This window comes from Anabrus simplex, chromosome 6 (assembly GCF_040414725.1).
Source record: "Anabrus simplex isolate iqAnaSimp1 chromosome 6, ASM4041472v1, whole genome shotgun sequence".
Classification (NCBI taxonomy): domain Eukaryota; kingdom Metazoa; phylum Arthropoda; class Insecta; order Orthoptera; family Tettigoniidae; genus Anabrus; species Anabrus simplex.
Window position 1 is genome coordinate 232,953,976 of NC_090270.1, and position 16,176 is coordinate 232,970,151.

The 16,176-nt window shown below is 38.9% G+C and overlaps 1 protein-coding gene across 2 annotated transcripts in view; it reads left to right on the plus strand.

Annotated features, from left to right (window-relative positions):
• Positions 1–647: 647 nt before the first annotated feature.
• The window catches only part of LOC136875945 (uncharacterized), a 335,536-nt gene continuing 320,007 nt past the window's right edge, over positions 648–16,176 (plus strand). Inside the window, exon 1 of one of the 2 annotated variants that reach the window (XM_068228100.1) lies at positions 648–829. Coding sequence is in view for 1 of the 2 variants with exons in the window: in XM_068228099.1 (XP_068084200.1) it covers positions 811–824 (14 nt within the window). In the remaining variant the exon portion in view is untranslated. The remainder of the gene's footprint in view (positions 830–16,176) is intronic. The other variant, XM_068228099.1, reaches the window with a different exon arrangement.

The following is a 16,176-nucleotide window of genomic DNA, read 5'->3' on the forward strand; positions in this document are numbered from 1 at the left end:
AAGCTAGCAGAACCATATCTATACCCAGTCACACAAGTCGTTGTCCGATGCAAACCGATGTCCACGAATGTGTTTTTTCAGCTACGCAAGGATATCAAAATCGCATGGGATCTGGGGATTGTTGCCAATTTCCCATGTTGCCATGAAGAAGAATTATGCCGTTCGACAGTATGCCTTGGCTTTTTAACTTTATGGCGCAACTCAGTCTCTGCAACGTGTCTTCATAGTGCCGTGGTGTATTGAGACAAACACATTTACGTAATCCCCGAGTTAGAGGATTGAACCAAACAAAGTTAAAATCGGCGGCCCGGTCGTAAATCGAACTCAGAATCCCTTTGAACTGAAGGCCAGTACGCTGACCATTCAGCCAGTTCTGTAGAATGTTAAACGTTCGCGAACTAGACGTAACTAGTTGAAGAGAACTAATGACAGTTCACTCCGACAGATAAATCTACCCGACTCTACTTTCGAATGAGAAGTGCACACATTTCCTGGTCAAGGCCCCCGCGAGGCGCAGGCCCGGTTGCTGTGGAAACAAGCACGACGCCAACAGCTGCAGGCGTCGCGCCGCACCGCAGTGAACAGAGCAAGCAGTAGGCGATAGTTTGCCATCGCGAGCGGTCAGGCCGTCACGACAGTGTGGAACTGCGAACTGCTGTTCGTCCTCAGGGTAGGTGGGAGTTCTACAAATAGATGTTCGTGGAATGTTGTGCGGTTTATTTGTGTGTTTAGCTTACGTAAGTCTTAAAATAGCCCCTGTGATGAAGTGATTCGCATTTCATTGGCAGCCACCAACGCATCTGCGAAATTATGGAATCTCTTGAGTAAGGTAAAAACAAAATATTATTATAGAAAAACATAGGCATATCCTTGAGCATGAGAAATGCAGTGTTGATTAATTATTTCCGTATTAACTGTTAACTCTCAACGTAATTTTTCCCAAGGACAAGTGTGGCTTGGTTCAGCACGAGAGGGTATTTTCTAAGGGCCGTCAGTGTTTCGTTCAAGCTCTCCAGCTATGGAAAAAGTAAATTGTTCTCTGTCAATTTGTCGATCTAAATTTGTCGAATGACGAAGCTCTTTGACAGCGAAAACAATTATTTCAATCTTAAGGTAGCACTAGTTTCAGTTTGGTAAAAAAAAATATCACAATTCACCATACGCCACACCAAGGCTGATTTTACTTCTTAAAGGTATAATTTTCCTAGAAATCCATTTAAAATATTAAAATAGTTGTTAATGTTTTGCGGACATTTCTCATTGGCCACTTAGGACAAATTTAATTTTCAAAATCTACTGCATGAATCAACTTGAAATGAATATACTTATATGTATGGGTTGTTGCACAGTAATCTGAAGAACGCTAGTAGTTGAACTGCTCGTAGAACTTGATTTTTTACATAAACTTTTCTTGGCTATGATAATTTTAGAGAGAAAATTAAGAGAAACCTGAACCATTAGATCAAGAGTGTGTTTGGTTACGTTGTAATGTGTGCGATCTTCTCTACTTAGCCTAATTTGAAATCTATTGCTTTATCTAACTCATAAATGTACTTTTTCTTGGTAGTTTAAGGCTTAGAAATTCGTTCATTTATAACGCTGGATGAGAGATATTTTTGTTTCACGAATTTAACCACTGTAACTTGTAAAACTATCTGCTGTACTGTAGGGTTTTTTGCTTTTTTACAATTGGTGTATTGTGTAGGAGCATAATACTGGAAAAGCAAAGTCACCTCAGTACAGGCCGTGAAGACCGTTGGAGGAGTGGAAGGTAAAGGCTTCCACCATTATTAACCTAGGCACGTGATGGGGTAGAGTGGTTAGCTCTACGCCCGGTCGCCTTTGCCCCCACGAATTAGCCTTGTACTCATTTTTGGTGTAGGTTGAGTGAACCTCAGGGCCATATGCACCTCCGGAAGTGGAAATCTGGTTTCTTAAATTTTACGACTTCCTGACGGGCATTCGAACCCACGTCCTTCCGGGCGAACCGAGCACGCCCTTACCGCCTCGGCTAGGCAGAACCTATAATGGAACAAGAGCAACCCGATATGTAGAGCTACCTAAAATTTCAAAAGAAATTCAGTTTTAAATTCACTTTTCTCGCAATGAGTAGGCAGGGTGTTGAATTAAAACCACAAGGAATTTGAATCGTTTTGAGTTGAGAAGGTCATGATTTTTGCGCAGAGTATCAAGCTGCTAGGAGTTCTTTCTTACTGTAATGAAACGAGTGCGATGAAGGGGAACAGTTCGCACTTCGTTTACAAAGAGTTGAGAACATATTGTATTTTGTTTACGAAGAGTTTATATTGGCTATGTATTTGTATCTTCCTTCAATATTCTGAAGCATTTCTCAGAAGTCACTTAGCTTGAATGAAATTGTAGAAACAGATGTCCGTATTTGAACTGGTAACAGATGTCAGATGTGTGATTTCCCATTTATTTATCAAATATAATTTATATATGCAATTACAATCTGCTTTACGTCGCACCGACACAGTTAGGTCTTATAGCGAAGTATCAAATATTTGCATTGTCAGTTGATAATTAGGTCCTATAGCCTGAGATATAATGCCACACTGGGTCTGCAAGTGCTACCAACAGAAGTTCGGACAAGTCCACTTATCTTACGTTCTGATACACCATGCAGAATTGCATGTATGGGAATACCACAGTCATCCTGAGAAGGTACAATTTTATCACACGTATAAAGGGATTCAACACAGATTCCATGGTTCATCCGAATCAAAACCAAGTATAAGAGATGTTTCTATTTAAATAGGACCGCCGGGCTGTGTGGGTCAGAGGGTTGAGGCGCTGGCCTTCTGACCCCAGCTTGGCAGGTTCAATCCTGGCTCAGTCCGGTGGTGTTTGTAGGTGCTCAAATACGTCAGCTTCGTGTCGGTAGATTTACTGTCACGTTAAAGAACTCATGCGGAACAAAATTCCAGCACCTCGGCATCTCAAAAAACCGAAAAAGTATTTAGCGGGACGTGAAGCCAATAACATTATTAAATAGGACCAAAGGTGAGGGCTTCCGTTTGCGCTAAGTTTTTCTCTCAATTAGGTATGTGCACCAAAATTCCTCTCTATTGAAATCCGGTCGTTACTGATTGACGGACTTTGACCTGTTCCTGCTGAGATCAGAGATGCCATCCTCATCATGTATAGGCAGGTCAGAATTTGTTTCCTAATGTACTGCATTCTCGTGACTTCGCAATGCATGGCAATTCTCTGTATTAAGTGTTTAGGATCTGTCGATGGTACACTCCGCCTTTAAAATACTTAACACAAACTTATTCCTATTCAGAACAGCATCAAAGGGACATGTTTCTTCTCTATGTGGTAGACATATTCAGCCAAAGAAAAATATAGTAAAGGTACACATAGAAATACTAATAAACAGATATACCTATCTTTAATAAAAGGTCTAAACCCCGTGTAATATTTTAACTTTACGACCTTCTCTGAAGACCTAACATTTTAAATTATAAATGCACTTCTTAACATAAGCAAGTCTGTTGAAATGGATATGTTAATTCTGACATTTGACTGAGTCCTTAATGTTAAGCTTAGACATGCTATTTAAAATATAGCATTTTATTAGAAATTCTATGTGTATCTTTACTGTATTTTTCTTCTTTGTCTGAAGATGTCTCCCACATAGAAACAAAACATGTCCCATTGATGTTAAATAATTTTTGTAAAGGTGGAGTTTACCCTCAAAATATCCTTAACACTTATTCAATGTTGGCCATACGGATTAATTATGTTCATTTCTTGTAATTCTCTGTAGCTCACACTTAGTGCGAGTTACAATCGTTTTTTGATTAATTCATTTCACTATTTTTGCTGAATAAATTCTCATATTCCAATTACATTTATAATTGTTAACTGGAAACAGTTGAAATTACTACAACTCATAAACAATATTTTATACTCCATGTATTATTACGTATATTTGAGTACGATTGTAGTTGCTGTTATTGCTATACCACATTTTGTTAGAGAAATCGATGTCTACTTTCCCGTGTACTTACCGTGAGTGAATCATGCCTGACAAATTGTGTCTGCGGTGTTGAGTGTATGTGTAGTTGCCAAGTTCTGCATGTCAGGTAGCACTTGATACTAGTTGCCTGGAGAAAAAGTGGGGAAAACACAAAAAAAAATCCACTTAGAGGATGAGTGAGTCGGGAATCGAACCCCCTATACTCAGTTGACCTCCCGAGGCTGAGTAGATCCCGTTTCAGGCCTCGTATCGCTTTTCAGATTTCGTGGCAGAGCCTGAAATCGAACCCGGGCCTCCGGGGCTAACAGCTAATCACACTAACCACTGCATCACAAAGGCGTACCAAAGTAAAATAGCTGTTCCGTTTTCGGAAGAAAATGTTCTTTTGGCTTTTCCAAAGAGATAAAATAAAAGAGCAGGGTCAATCAACATGGGCCACTAAAGTCGTATTCTTGAGTCACTTCCGCACCAATGTCTAATGACACAGCCGTGGTCAGTGATTGTTAAATGTTCGTTGTAACATTGTTGGAGTAAATCTGTAGTGTTTTGTGTTATCTTTGACTGTACTCTATTTGTGAGTGTGTCCTGTATTGTTTTTTCAACTTTACGTCATGCTAATGAAACGGAAGCAAATTGTGATAACCCTTGAAGAAGAATTGGGTGCAGTTAGAAGAATTTTAAACTTCGAGAAATGTGTCCTCAGTCCTCTACTCTTTGTTCTATATATCGATGACATACAGTAATTCTTTGCACTCAAAACAGTCAGTGTTCCCTCGTCCTGTACGCCGACGACCCGAAAATCCTAAGGCAAGTGTCTACACCTGATGATTGCCATATACTGCAGACAGTTCTCAGATCGTATAGTACCGAGCACGATAGCTGCAGTCGCTTAAGTGCGGCCAGTATCCAGTATTCGGGAGATAGTAGGTTCGAACCCCACGGTCGGCAGCCCTGAAGATGGTTTTCAGTGGTTTCCCATTTTCACGCCAGGCAATAATTAAGGCCACGGCCGCTTCCTTCCCACTCCTAGACTTTTCCTCTCCCATCGTTGCCATAAGACCTATCTGTGTCGGTGCGTCGTAAAACAAATAGTAAAAGTTCGTATAGTGACTAGTTTAAGAAATGGAATCTTTCTCCCAACGTTAAGAATTGTAACACAGTATAATTTTCATTGCTAAATCAAGAAATGAACACTCCCTATATCATCCAGGTAAATACACTGCAATCGGCTTCTCAGGTAAGAGACCTAGTGTTATAATTGACCGTGAACTGACCTTCTCTGGTCATATCGAGTCATTAACATCCTAAGCTATGCATATCCTTGGCATTCTTTACAGGTTCACTAAAATGAATTATATTAACACCTTAAAATTATACTTTGGTTTCTATCTTCTTCCCATTATTGACTCTTGTTCCCCTATTTGGTCCTTATCTGCTATCAAAAACATATCTCATCTTCTCACTTTTATTGTTAAGACTCGCAATCCTGTTTTTAAGAACACAACTAAATCTAATATCTTGAACTACCTGGGTATACTTGACCTGAGAAGCCGTTTACAGTTCTTCGATCTGTGTTACCTACATAAAATAATCAATGGCAATACCAAATGCAATATTCTTCCAACGTACTTCCTTATACACGTCCCCCCTCATTAAAGTACAACCCCAGTATTGGCCTGGTGCTAAAATGGGGAACCACGGAAAACAATCAGAGCTGCCGAGAGTGGTGTTTGAACCCGTTATCTCCCGAACGAAAGATCACAGCTGCGCGACCCTAACCGCACGGCCAAGTCACTCGGTGTGATGTGAATTGACGTGAGTTTCGTAATGATTCACGTAGTCCCAAATGTGACTGTTCCGGCTATTACAAGCTATTACTACTCATCCGCCGACAATATCACTTTCTCAAAGTCGGAGTCATCAATACACTGATTTAAATAGCACCGACAAAAATATTGGTGAAGAGGAAAAGTATGTTTCTCTCAAATCTTGCACTTTTTGCATGTGATAGCGATTTAGATTTTCCTCGTGAACGACGGCCAACACAATGGAGTGGGAAACCTGCGGGATACATGATAAAGTTGTCTTTAACATGCTGCTGTTTTAGACAGATTGTAGGACTTCACGTGAATTTTACGTGCCTGAAAATCATTGCCGATGACTCTCGAACTCGTACTTTGATCTGCCTTAATCGTTTACAGTGCATTTTCTTCAAAAGTTACTGTTCTAACGGATCGGCGTCGTCCAGTGTCGTGTTTGTTTACATAAATACTCCCGCTCTCTCGAATTCTTCCACCCACTGATCGAAATGTGTTGCTGCAGGGAATGATACAGTGAGGATACCTTTCACTGTAAATCCTCCGTGCCTCTGCTCCGTTATGTTGAGCAGTACCATACACTAATCAAACTCTGCATAAGTAAGCGTTGACACTGAAGAAGCTTGCGTTGCGATGCGAGTCCAAGTCCACTGTTCGGATGCCAGATTTCCGTAAATGACCGATCGCCCAGAAGTTCCAGAAATCAGCATCAAACACAAACACAACGAAGCCTTCTGCCGGTATCACTGCAGCGTAATTGCTATAGCGCTATCCTGTCAGCTCGGAGGTCTGTGTTCAAATCCCTCCACTTGCGAAATTTTTCTTCGATTCGTAGTCTTAAGTCACGTGTAGATCTAACAAAACACCGCCTCACAAAGCATATTTGAACTCTCCCGTGAAACGATCTGATTGGCTAACTTCAGCAGCTGATAAAATGACGACGGCACTAGATATGGAATTACTCTTTCAAATTCTTCACGTTGTTTCGGACCACCCTGTACATTAATGGTTTGAGTAAAGAACAAGGTGATATTTTTCGGTATACAGTAACTAATAAGTCACAGGATTTCGAGCGACTGCAGTAGTACATCAACAATGTTGTTAGATGGGCAACAAACAATGGAAAAATCAAGTTGTAAGTTTCCTCTCAGTTTCAGTTACTGTAATGATGGAGTAGAAGTACCTCTTGGGGGTCATTGTAATTATCTAGTTGTAAATATAAGTAAAGATTGTGAATAAATGTTACACATATCTTAATATGATTATTAGGGCCCGGATGTTTATGCAGTAATAGGTTAGAATGCAAACTTACTGAAGCGAGTAACATGTAGAGTCTACCCGCACGACGGTAATGCTATGAGGTTTGCATTAACATTAGGAGTTAGGCCCATTAGAACCCCCTAGAATTTATGTTTTTCCCACTACATTACGCTAGGGCGGGCAAGTCGACATTTCCTACTAAGTAATTTTGTTACTAAATAATTTACGTAATTCCTTTTCTTACTACTTCAATCATTCACACGTTAAATGTTGTTTTGATTAGCAGAAAAGCAATATAACTCACTTAGGCGATGTAAACTCCGGTTGCTCCACTCTTTCTAAGTCTGTAAAGGTATTTTTGGCAGAAGGAAGTGAAAGGAAAATCATATCACACCATGGTAAATAAATAAATTTCCCAACATTTGTAGGACAAGAGTATGCTCAATTGAGAATTGTCGGTTCAAAAGCGCTATTTTCACCCTACGAAAGTTGTGGAAAAACGGAAGGAAACGTATAAGGCACATGAAAAGTACCCATGATTGAGTATGGTACAACCTTTAAAGCATTACATATTTCTGGTCTGAATTGCTCATGACATTCGACAGTATTCAACTACTGCAATGCATATGGACGACATACTAAAAATAAAAATTAAAAAAAGAATTTGTGAAGCACCTTTTGAAGAGACACTTCTCAATTGTTGTTCTTTGCAAAGAATTTGAATGCTTAGAGGCGGTGTCCTTGTATAAGGACCGACCTCCAGAAGGATATAAACTTAATTTTCTTCCTGGTATTTTTCTCATTTTCTTGATGTCATCGCAACGCGTCGATTTGGCCTAATATTACGGACGGGTGCCCTACATTAAGCCAACCCTGTACAAAAGAATGTAGTTGTTATTGCGGTGTTTCGAAGAGTGGTGCGTTGTGCGTAGATTAATGTTCATATCAAGACGAACACAAATACCCTGTTCCCGAGCTACAGCAAGTAACTATACGTAGTTTACAATCCCCGGGTAGGCCATGAATTGAAACTAGGGCTCTCTGAACTGAAGGCCACTACACTAACTATTCATCCAGGTACAACTGGAGGACATAGACTTAATAATTGGGCTCGAATATGAGCCATATGCTGATACTGAGTAGGTAATACTCTGTGTAAATCAAGAGGAGTTACGACTGAAACATTTGAGTTTTGGAGCAAAAACAGATTTTTGTTTTATTCGTAAAAATATAGTCCATTCCTTCTTCTATCAGATAATGATATCAATTAAGTCACTCCGCCATTTTTAAAGTCCTTAGCGATCATTTGAAACGAGAGTACTATACATTTAAAAGTCTACGACACGTCTGAAGCAGCATGATATGGTATGACCTCGCGGCTCAGGGCAGAAAGAGAAAGCGTGATCAAGAGAAAATGAGAAGGCATCAGAATTGACAAAAAGTATCGAAGGAAGAGTTAGGAGATCTGAAGGGCAGACATATGATGCAGGCCAGTTCTGAAATGAGTACATATTATTTTGCTTTATTCTCGCTTTGCAATTTTTCAATATTTTTCTCTGTACAAAGTGCTCCTTGCGATGCAATTCTTATCAGAATTTGTTTTAGCTTGGTGAGATTGTTCTGAAAAGTACACATATTTGAATTTGTAATGGATTTTAAAATATTTTTAATTTTAATATGAGCATTGATGCTAAAAAAATTTCAAATCGCGTATGGCTTTTAGTGCCCGGAGTGTCCGAGGACAAGTTCGGCTCGCCAGATGCAGGTTTTTTATTTGACTCCCATAGGCGATCTGCGCGCAGCATTGATGCTCGGTGTTGGATAATACTGAATTGTTTTTAAAATTACTAACTCTGGACAGAATAGTATTCATTTGATACTAACGTTAGGTAAATGTCAACAAAATTTCAGCTTGGTAAAATGAAAACTATTACGCAAGGGACTCTTTTTACGGGGCTACGTTTAAGTATAAAAATTGAAATAACATCTGAACACTCCTCTAATTAGGTAAAATGCGTGTTTATTATTTGTACCTAAATGCAACAACTAAATTTGGTAAAAATTGGATGAAAACTGCAGAAGTTTCAAAATTCAGTCCTGACTCCACTTAAGGAACATGTATGTGAGATCTTTACAGATGATTACTATGTGAACTCTAGTTCCGCTAGAAGCATAAGAAAACATATTAAAAGGTTAGGCTAGGACGAGACATTGATTATGGGCCATAACGTGATCTATATACATAATAAGAGTTTAGTCCGTAAATTGTTCAGAATTTAAAAGGATTGGTATTTCTGTATCGGACATGTCACAGTAACAAGAAAATGCACTTTTTAATTTGCAATCATCTCTATCTGTATGTATGTATGTATGTATGTATGTATGTATGTATGTATGTATGTATGTATGTATGTATGTATGTATGTATGTATGTATGTATGTATGTATGTATGTATGTATGTATGTATGTATGTATGTATGTATGTATGTATGTATGTACGCGCAACACGAGAAAATGGAAAACGAAAATTTAATGAAAATAGGTATGTAAAATTGTGGAATAAGCTACTACAATCTAGGCTATAAATCATTTTATTTGCCCTGAGTGAAACGGTAATTTAGGGGAAGGCCTAAACATTTTCTCAAATATGTATGCTATTAGCGGCCCTGTCGATAAATACTACATAACTAAAGTTATACAGAATTAAAATTACGATCAACTATGTCTTATACATTTTTACCGCACCAGCTATGATAACAGAGATATTCGAGAATTTGTATATTTGTTGCTAAGTCCATATCAATGCCCAGCCACAAGAAAATGGGTAAACAGAATTTAATGAAACTCACTGGGTAGAATCAGGGAATAAGAGACTACAGCCTACGCGTTAAATAATTTTATTCACCCTGGATGAAATGGTAGTTTATGGGAAGGAGCGTAAAATTAAAATTTTAAATACCTATATTATTGATCCTATCGGAAAGTACTACATAACAAAAGTTATAGAGAATACTGTTTCCAATCATTTGTGTTTTATTCAGTTTAACCGTACCGACTATAATAAAAGTGGCAATATCGAAAGCTCATTAAAGTGATCAACAATAACTTTATATTGACCATTGTTTGTCGTGATGTTCTTTGCCTCCTTTGTTACCACTCATCTCCGATAGATGGAATTACTGATGCGTACCGAGTATAACAGCCTGCCTGAATATTGGCGGGAATCAGCTGCGGAGTTAGCTAACTTTCTTCTTTACCATGTCATACCTTTGGTTCACACATTTTCTGATACTGCTGGTACGTAACATACTGGTCCATCATAGTATTCCATCTATTCGATTCCTACTCTGAGGCACTGATTGGAATGAGCAGTGTGCACACTCAGCGGCTGACTGCGGCCTGGTCATTCCAGCTCTGGAACTTTGGACTGTTAGATCAGCAGTACAGTACCGTTCGTTGAAAGTGAGAAAATGTGTGGTTTTTCATTCGAACGAGTATTTCATGTGATAGCATTGCTTTTAATCGCGACATTCCTACTGACGTCATTGTAATGACCTATGTTGATTTCAGTTGTAAAAATCACTGAGGATGTAAAAAGGCAGGTGGAGAGTGAGGTCTGCCATTATCATGAAAACTCCCCAACTTGATTGTAACTGATGGTACGCAAGAAGGCCTATTATTGCAATGAATATTCTCTAACCCAGAAAAGACGTCCGGTGACTTACCGGCGCGTTTCTGGGGTAACGTTAAGAGCTATAAAATTTAATACAATCTTACTCGCAACGTGCACACTACCTAACCTAGAATTCTGAATACAATGCAGAATTCTGTAGCGAAGCACGGGTACATCAGCTAGTATAGTGATAATGTAAATTTCTCCACTTCCGAAGATAACAAAATTTAAGCATTTTCGATCTCCCTCTGGTTTCTTAACATGAAGACTCTCCGCTAAACGTTGCTCGTTCCGCCCCCACATGATCGATTCTGCTGGTCGAGGGGACACTTACTTAGATTACTTCACAAACTTGTTACAAACATCCCCAGCTGTACCACACGGTGAATTTTTATTTACGTTCAAATTAAAAACGTGGTAATTGAAAGTGGGCCGACCGTGATATATTCTCCACGGAGTAGCGTGTGTCCTCTGGTGCCTCCCAGAGGGCGGACTAACTACTACACTATAATGAATGAGGGGAGGAAAATCTCCCCTTGGAAATCCTGAACTTACCCCAATTCAATGGCCGACAAGACGTTCCAATCTTACCACATTCACCTAGCCCTTGGTCAACTCAATAATAGGGTCACAAACGGCTACTAAAAGGAACTCAATGAGATTCCTGAATACTGTTGTTCTTCTTATTCTCCTTCCTCTTCAGAAACCTTCTTCCTTCAGAAGATTGATAAGTATTATGGAGTAATTCTCTGTAATTTGCGCTTCCTGTATTACAGTTGTTGACAGGTCGAAATACATATTTAAACTTTTAGTGTGCGTATGTCACAGTCATTGACGGCTCCATTCCGAACACCAAAGTGTCTCATCATTATAATAGGCCCTTTCCGAATAACACCCTTCGTATACTGTGACAGTAGGCTACCGTACCTCAAAATATTATTCCCGTTGGAAGCAAGAGTTCATGATTTATTGCCATTGAAATGCAGATGAGGTATAGGTCTCCCTTTACCGAACGCCATCCTGGTCTGGTTGATTCTACTAACAAGATATGTCATACAATGTCAATCAGATGATATGTTGCTTCAGAGATAGGAGAAACCCATTTGTATTTTTCGTTTTTGGACATCCAGAACCACTTCGACTTTCGTCCCAAGACTATTTATCGTGAGGATACTGTCTTGTCCTTGTTAATAGCCATGTTATAAGTCAAATATCTCTAGTGGTGCACTCCGTGTCACCTGGTAGCATTTACCCATTTTTAGAAATATTCTGAGAGTATTTCTCTTGGCTATTAGAGAGCAGCACAATCGGAACATCAAAATTGGTTTGCGGTCTGACTAAGTCGTACCAGTTACAACCCGGTAACTGAGGTCAAACTTCTTCTGTGCACTGTGCCGAGTCTGCCGCGCATTGGCGGTCACCACAGTTAATGCCTGGCAGAGGTCGTTGTACCAGTCCACTCTTTCATAATACTAACGCAAGATTTTCGTCTTCTCCCTATTCTTCTTTGCAACGAGCCCTTAAATGCATTTATTAAGACCCGAGTTTCATAAGTTTCATTCGAGCTTCTTATTTGCCAACATAGGTAAAATGCATATGACACCTTTGATCAATCACAATTAATGTTGAAGTTCTGAGTTTGTTACTTGATTGAATTCTGTCTGTATACTTACTTGATTATGATAATCCTTAAGTGCAAGGCCATGTGTACACCATCTATGAGCATTTTAAAAAGTAATCTTTACAAAAAATACCTTGTAAAAGAATCTACATCACTGAAATGAAAATATTGACATTCATGGAACACATATAATGGTTTTATCAGAAATTACTAAATGATCTAGAACAGTGGAATATAGCTTGAAAAATATCCGTCTTCGGAGTTGGAAGGATTCTATTGTCGAAAATTGCGACAGCTGCGAGGCACGATATCCAGTAACCAAGATTGTTCCCGACTAGTTCAACTCATGGTCTGCACGAGGACCGCTGTGGGTTGCAGATTTTAACCTTAAACTAGGACACATTGAAACAAGGATAATGAATTCAATTTATTATAATATTAAAATTAACATGAACATAACTAATTTTGTTTTAAATACCTTCAGGTTGTTGATTGTGCAGTTCGTGAAATGTATCGGGGAAATGACTCCAAGTGAAGTGCTTGAAATTGGGTTAATTTTTGTTTGAGTGTTACGATTGCTGCTTTCAAGGTCTGAGGATTGTTCCGCGTGCGATACTAATCGATGTCGGATATTGTTAGTTGGAATAACAACAGTACTTTAATGTATGTCATTGGAAATAGAAATGGCGTATGGCATTTAGTGCCGGGAGTGTCCGAGGACAAGTTCGGCTCGCCAGGTGCAGGTCTTTTGATTTGACTCCCGTAGGCGACCTGCGCGTCGTGATGAGGATGAAATGATGATGGAGACAACACATACACCCAGCCCCCGTGCCAGCGAAATTAACCAATTAAGGTTAAAATTCCGACCCTGCCGGGAATCGAACCCGGGACCCCTGTGGCCAAAGGCCAGCATGCTAACCATTTAGCCATGGAGCCGGACAATGTATGTCATTAGGACACAGTCACCCCGCACGTACTTAGCACATTACAGTATGGTCGAACTGAAGTAAGTTTCAGCACCTTGTATTTTTTGCGATAAATAATATGACCCAATTATGCTGTATTCCTACTTTTGAAAAACACACCAATTCCCTTTTAAGGTGTGTATTTTGTAAAACCTGTTCGTTGCTTTAATTTTGAAGTCACGAGACTTTAAATATTCTTCTGTGTTGCCACATTTCAAAGGCTCTTACCTTCTTAAATGTGTGCTGTTTCAGATTCCATAGAGCACAGTGGACCACACATAGCATCTTAGCATCTGCTGACGGCATTTTTAAGTTTAGAGCATCGTTCCTTTAAATAGGGTTTTATACAGGTCTTAATTTCCATATTCGGACCAAAGAGGTCAGATGTCAAGCAGGCAATGTGCTTGAATTTGCTTACTTTTTGACATGAATCCTGTTTAATGTTTTAAGTGGTGGTTTCGTTCTTTTTGTTCTCTATCTTGCTAAACATATTAGTTTTCTTTGTTAGAATTTATATTTATATTTACATTTATATTTATATTTATATTTATATTTATATTTATATTTATATTTATATTTATATTTATATTTATATTTATATTTATATTTATATTTATATTTATATTTATATATGTTTCTTCACCAGTGTCATTCAACTTGTCGAGAAATACCTTGTAATGTCTCAGAACTCATTCTAACTTTGAAATTAGTTGAACTGAAAAGATGTGATATTTAAGCCTCAGACTCAACCTTTAGTGTTATCGTCTTCAATAGATTGTACTTCAATGACCGTATTTCGAACAGCTCTTCCCTATAGGAATTGCTGATACATATTAGACCCTACATACTAACATGTCACTCACTACGCTATAACAAAGGGAATAAATTAAGTTTTCATGTTAAAATTAAGTACCTGACTTCCTTTGTCCAAGTAGATTTTCAATTTACTAGCGCGATTTTTAATTACATTACACTTTGTGTCCGGAGATTACTTCCAGACACGCGCGCTTTTAGAATAGACTCGCAATCACATTTCCTTAAAACAGTTCCATATCACTTCAGAAGTGGATTATCAGGGATATGATGTAGCATACGTATCGGATTACTAATATGATTTACTCTGTCCATTCTCGTTTTTAAATACATATGAACTTATCAAACCATCTTGACATGAGCATCATGTAATAATATCGAGGTGCTAACAGCTGCCTATCTCACAACAAAGTTAAACAATGCCGATAATAAGAGCTCTTTAAGTCACGATGGCGAGTTGGAGTTGATAGCAATTAGCTTGCATTCAGCACAGTCTGGGTAAGTATGCAACAACTATAGGGTGTTTCCCACCTCCGCTTCGTTCGAGTTCTCCTAGAATTTCGAGAATCACACAGGAATTATTTGTAAGTTCGACTTCATAACTTTGCAGCTATAAACGTTATTAACATGAAGAACGAACGTACTTTTAAAAATGAATTTCAATAATCAGTGACGTCACTGCAAGTGGTGGAGCGTCCACCAATTTTGTGTTCAAATCGAAATTGTAGCCACACAACAAACTTAGTACAGCTCGCTACCCCGTGGTGCTGAAGTGTTGAAAATGACATCTTTACATTTGGAGACCACTATCATACAAGCTACCACTGGTCCCCATAACCTGCGTAACATCGTGACCAAGTTACTTGAAAAGATGTAAGTTGTACTAAATTTGGAAAATGTTTGAATATCCTCCATCTAAATGCATCAGACAACAACCGTAAACACATTAAGCAAGAAAGCGGGGTCTCTGAGGAATCAAGTAAACCCAGTAAGTCTGGAGTAAAACTTGTCAAGGAATACAGCCCGGAAGTTCAATCAATCAATCAATCAAGCAAGCAAGCAAGCAAGCAAGCAATCACTCGTAGCTGTGAGCTTGCATTAGGGAAACGGTGGAAGCGAATCCCACCGTTGACAGCCCTGAAAATGATTTTACGTGGTTTCCTATTTTCACATCAGCCAAACGCTTGGGCTGTACCTTAATTAAGGCCATAGCTGCTACCCTCCCAATCCTACCACCTTCCCATTCTTGCGTTGCCGAAAACCTGCGATATGTTAATGTGATATTAAACTACTAGCAAAAAACTCAGTCAATCGGTCATCACTGATCTGCATTTAGGACTATCAGAGATTCCCTATCAAATGCTTACTTAGTATTTTCTTTAAATGATTTCAAGGAACTTTGAAATTTATCGAAATATTTCCTTGATAAATTATTAAAATCACTAATTTTTCCCTTAATAAATGAATATTTGCCCCAGTTTTTCTGCTTTAATTCCAATTTTATCTTCATGTTATGATTTTTCGTACCTTGAAAAGCTCCACTCAAACATATTCATCCACTTACTGTATATCATTCCACACCATATTTCCATTCACAGCTCGGAACATACCGTTCAGTCGAGCAGCTCGTCTTCTTACTCCCAAGTGTTCCAAGACCAAAGCATGCAAAATTTTCGTAACACTAATGTTTTCTCGAAAATGACCCGAAACAAATCATGCTGCTTTCCTTTGGATCTTTCTCCAGTTATCTTAACAAGTACTCCTGTTGTGGGTCCCATACACTGGAACTATACTTAACTTCCAGCGCACCTGTGGAGCCTGTGGTCTGGGAGTTGGCTGTAGATGACGAAGCAGTCACTGGAAACTTATCACAGACCATCATTGACCACCAGCACCTCATGTAAGATGGTCAGGCCCAAGTGTATGAGGCGCGTCAAGTAGCCTAGTTTAACAGGACTTGACAAGCAGCCACTAAAATCCATTCAGTGGAGATTGCTGTTACATAAAATTTGATCAACTT